Source organism: Morone saxatilis, unplaced genomic scaffold (assembly GCF_004916995.1).
Source record: "Morone saxatilis isolate NCDOM2014 unplaced genomic scaffold, NCSU_SB_2.0 Contig14, whole genome shotgun sequence".
Taxonomy (NCBI): domain Eukaryota; kingdom Metazoa; phylum Chordata; class Actinopteri; family Moronidae; genus Morone; species Morone saxatilis.
The window spans coordinates 44,359-49,621 of record NW_023339696.1 but is presented as its reverse complement, the minus strand read 5'-3'; the positions used below and the strand labels follow the sequence as shown (position 1 = coordinate 49,621).

At 41.1% G+C, this 5,263-nt stretch overlaps 1 protein-coding gene across 1 annotated transcript in view; it reads right to left on the bottom strand.

Annotated features, from left to right (window-relative positions):
• Positions 1-5,263, bottom strand: part of LOC118323022 (serine/threonine-protein kinase SMG1-like) — a 43,921-nt gene that overhangs the window by 14,748 nt on the left and 23,910 nt on the right. Inside the window, exons 21-22 of the mRNA XM_035654934.1 lie at positions 3,111-3,178; positions 2,441-2,719 (exon numbers count right to left, since the gene is read on the bottom strand). Of these exons, the coding sequence (XP_035510827.1) occupies positions 2,441-2,719; positions 3,111-3,178 (347 nt within the window). The remainder of the gene's footprint in view (positions 1-2,440; positions 2,720-3,110; positions 3,179-5,263) is intronic.

The following is a 5,263-nucleotide window of genomic DNA, read 5'->3' as shown; positions in this document are numbered from 1 at the left end:
CTTCCTGACTGCCCTTTCTTTCATTTACGTAATATTTACAAAAATTAGACACATCCTATCACAGAACAGATGCAGAAAAACTAACCATGCATTTGCTTACTTTTAGGCCTGGATTACTGAAACTCTTTATTATCAGGTTTTGCCCTAATCAAGCTTCCATTTAAAAACGCCTCCAATTAATTCAGAACGCTGCCAGCACGAGGTTACTGACAGGAACTAGAAAAGGAGCATCAATCTTCTCTTGATTAGCTTTCTATGCACTTGGGCTCCCTGGGGTTTTCAATTCTGAATAGGGGGAATTTAAAATTCCTCCCTTCCTCACCTTCAAAGCCTCTCATTGGTCCAGGACCCCTTCATATCTTTAAAAGCTCATAGCTACCCTATTACCCCCTCTAGAAACACTACGTTCTCTGATTGCAGGGTTACTTGTGGTTCTAGGTCTCTAAAAGTAGAAACAGGAGCCAGAGCCTTCAGGTTACCAAGCTCCTCCCTGTGGTTGAACCAGGCTTTTTGGTCGCGGCTTCTACGACGTAGCGGTTGTAGGAGGTTGGGTCTTAACTGGTAATAATTTAATCAATTAATGGTTATCAAAATTTATTAATTATCAAAAGCATAATAGAAAAATGACTTTAATTTAATAAAGTTCCTCGGGGACCACCCTTAAATTAAGGGGGAAGCGATAACCAATAATCTATTAATCAGTTCTCATAAATTTACACCTAAACTTATCAATTCAGGAAGTCAGCACTTAATAATTAAATTTAATAATTAACCACCAAAATCATTAATAAATAGTGAGCGGGGAGCTTTGGGGAGTTTACATTTTTAGGAAGAGGTTGGTATCACTCACTCTTGGTACGAAATAGTAAAATAGCGCCAGCCATATGGTAAACACAAAACCATTTAATAGCCAGATATAATAAAAGCAAAACAGAGAAAAATCACACAATATACAATCTAACTTTAAAAGAACTAAAGGGTGTGTGTGTGGGGTGTGTGTGGTGGTGTGTGTGTGGTGTGTTTCATTGGCGGGGTTCATAAAAGGCTTATGTCCTGTGTTCCTGAGGAGACACAGAGCAATAGATGAGGCGGCAGGCTGAATTCCCTCTCCATGTGTCGTACTTAGGACCAAATATGTGTGTGTGTGTGATTTTAACATTAACGGTGCCCGTAAAAAAGGAGTAAGGTGTATGCAAAAGGACGATGTCTGGGGTTTGTGAATTGGCCATTAAACTAACATCACCTTAGCACTGGTTTCAAAGACTACAGTAACCTCAGTTAATCAAATTCACATCAAATACCACAGTTAACCTGAATAAAACCCATCAGCAACATTAACAATAATTAAACAGTTCCTTGTTTTAAGCCGTTAACCTCTGGTTAAGTTGTCTGTCTAGGGCCCAGTACGTTTACCAAACGGTTCCAAAGGGAAGATGGGGAAGAAAAAGATGTTGCCCGGGTGAGGCTGCGGTGGTCAGCTGGCGGTTCCTGGTGGAGCCAGGCTGATTCAGGAATTAATTGTTCTGAAATCCAAACTGTCTCTGCTGCCGCGATGGGTGGGGAAAAAGCAGACTTTTGTGCCGTGCTATAATCCTTGGTCGTGCGTCATCGGTGGGGGTCAGGCGCCGCACCGGCAGGTCCAGAACTTATCACCAGGGTGGGTGTTGTGGCAGGCAGGAGCGGCAAGGTTTAGATGGAGAGAGAATTTCTTGAACACACACACACACACACACACACACACACACACACACACACACACACACACACACACACACACACACACACACATTGAGGGCGGTTTGCTATCTGGCGGGGCGGGTGTTCTCCTTTTGTCCAACCACTACTTTAGAAAGGTTTATGACTTACAAACAGCGCCTTCAGAGATTCTTTTGTTTCTGAGCAACATGGTCAGATTCAACATTTTCCTTTCTGTTTCAGGTTAAACACTTTCAAATGAACAAGTTCATAATTTAAAGGTACCCTTGCCGGATCCCAACAGTATTAATATTCATATTACTTACAGGTTACTATTACTTACTATTTTGTCACTGCTCATTTGTTTTCCCCCATCGTTTGTCTGTCGTCATTCTTCATGTTCATCATCATCAGTTCATTACTATTAGTGTAGTTGTTGCTACTGTTGTGCTGTGCGTCTGTCTGTCTTTGCTCATGGGTGGTACTGTTGGGTTCTGTAAATAATTGCTATTAAGGAGTTTCGGTCTCTAGACCTGCTCTATTTGAAAAGTGTCCTGAGATAACTTCTTGGGGTTATGAATTCTTGCTATTACAAAATAAATTGAATTGAATTGAAGGCTGCTGGAAAATGAACGCCGTATTTTACTTTCTTTAAGCCCTGGTTGGCCTGTTCAGAGGCCAGTGTTAACCTAAAGAAACGGCACCAAAAAAATCAACAAAAGTAAATACTAACTATTGTTCTGACCATAGAAAACAAGCTTGTTGTTTCTATTCTTTGGCAGGAACTTTGTGATTCCCTGTCCAGCGAGCTCTAAGCTTCTTGTAAACAGCAGGATGTCCAGCCTTTCCTTCAGGCCCTCAGCATACACCATGTTCCAGGATGACAACTCCTCCACAAGATCAAAAGGTAGTTCTATGAGGACCAAAACCTCACGCAACAAAAAGTTTCTTTCCATCTGCATCTGGGCCTCATTAACAAGGCCCCGACCCCCCACTGGCACTGACTCTGACTTCTTAAACCACCCTGTATATACAGGCATGGCATTACATTAATGCACTCCTGTTTTCTGTACAGTTTTCTTATCTTTCCTATCTTTCTTATCTTTATTTATTTATATTTTAAAAGTTACTATTCTATGGGTTTGATTTTTGTGTTGATTTGTATATTTTATGCACCAATGCACCAATTCCTTGTATGTGTAAAAACCTACCTGGCAATAAACCTGATTCCATTGTTGTCCAGGTTACTCTTCCTCCATAGATGGCCACCTAATGGAGCTGTGTCTGACTGCTGTCAAATTTGCTCGGAAAAAAGGCAACATTGCCTTGGCGTCCCGCCTGCTCAGCCAGTGCAGTGATGGGACACAAGAGGAGGAGCACCAGGATGAGCTAAGCAAGGCCTTCAGGCAACTTACCCTGGAGGGAACTCTGGGCGAGAAATGGGGACCAGAGCTGCAGATAGAAAAAGCCAAAGTCCTGAGAACTGCAGGTGAGGAACAGGAGACATTGAAATATTGCTGCTGCAATATAAGGGTGATTTTTGGCAAGGACCAAGCTTGGAATTTCCATTATATCTGTCCAGAGTGACTTTAACATTCAAATACATCTCACAGTGAATGAGCCTGCATGCTTTAGCACACGCACATTTCTCAATTGTGTTTTAAATGTATTGCTCAGAACACGATCCTCAGTTTCCTCTAAGCAGTGTCTCTGTCTAAAGGCCAGTCCATGACAGCCATGGAGATGCTGAGCAGGGCTGCTCTGTCCTACTGCCATGTGGGGAAGAATGAAGGAGCTGCCTGCCGTTCATTGCTGACACTCTGCAAATGGTTGCTGGCTGACTGGAAGGACATGACACCTCAGCTTAAACAGGCATGCTCACCTTTCAATACAGCTCTACCTTTAATGTGCTCTCAATTTCACTGCTGTGAAATGTATGTGATGTTACTGAGATGTTTATTGGGAATATTCTCTGATCATTTTTCGTAAAAGTAAAAAAATGCACAGCAGTGATTTGTTTACTTTCTTTACACAGTGCTATTTAGCTGTCAAACACAAGAATTGTTTTCCTTATCATAGTGTAGTCCTCATTTACACCAAGTGGTGGTATTATTAAGGGGGGGAAATAACCTATAAGGACTGGTGATGTTTTGGTCTAGGTTGTAAAGAAGTCAGGAGCAGTAAACTCATCCAGTGCTGTGAGCAGCATGTCACCTCTGAGCAGGAATATCTCTGCTCTGCTGGAGTTTCCCCTCGAAGAACAGGGCATTCCTCACATCGTCGCTGAGACCTCAGGTAACATTTACAATACAAGCTCACCTAGATTATAAGATAGAAAAGTATTCATACCTGACACATGTTAAAGTCTTCGTACCTCTAGACCACTGGTTCTCAAACTATGGTCTCACTGGTGGTACGCAAGCTGCCTCTAGTGGTACAAAGCGGAATATCTGATTTTAAAAAATAAATAATTATTCAAACTGATGAAACAACACTGTCAAAATAATACTAAAAAAATTTGAATGACAGTACTATGAGTTCACTGAAATGTTATTTAAAGGACTGATATTTGCTTTTCCTTATTTTCTGTCATATAATGTTACAAAGTTAGATATTGATATTAAAGTGTCAAAAAATTTGGTAAACATATGTAAAAGTAATCCCTGTGAGCAAAAAGCTCAGAATTCAGACTGCTTAAAGAGCTGGCTGTTGCAGACAGAGGATGAACTGAAGGGCTGCATGAAGGACCAGTATAAGATAAAGATGTTTTTAACGAGTGAATCATGCAAAGCTACTCTAGTGAATGAGAATATAGAGCTGAAATTAGCATAATAGATCCCGTTTCAAAGTTTTTTTTCTTTTTTTCCTGTAATATTTTGTTTCAATATTGGCCTGTTACGTAGTCACATTCATGCACATAGCACGCACATACATCCATGATTAGTTACGAGTTGAAATGTGATTGTAGGTAAAATGACACAATGCAATCGTGGCTCCAGATGTAAACTATTTGGAAAAGAAGTGTGGACTGGGAGGACTCCTTTTCCACCAAATTAGCTCTCATTCTTGAACTGGTTTTGTTCAGGATTCAACATCAGTCAAAAACAATAAATAATCATCTTATTAGGAATAAAGCTGTCTCCTAGGTAAACTGTCCGTACCTGAATAGGGTCGGCCTACGCTGCTGTATTTTAACAGTACTTTTTACATTCTATTTAAATTTTAATCTTGGTGGTGTTCCCTGTGCAGTGAGTGTTGGTGTTGGGGAGCCAGACTTCGTATTGGGCCAACTTTACCAGCTCTCCACCAGCCTGGCTCCAGAGCTGGCAAAGTCCTGGGCAGCCCTGGCCAGCTGGGCTTACCGTTGGGGCAGGAAGGTGGTGGATAATGCCAGGTATGTGCAGACAGTGGAATAGATGTATAGTTACCAGCTTGGAGCTTCACCTGTATGATCTAATACAATTAACTCTACCACACCACATTGATAATGTTGTTGTTTATTCAATTCAGTTTTATTTGTATAGCGCCAAATCATAACGGTTATCTCAAGTTATCTCAGGACACTTTT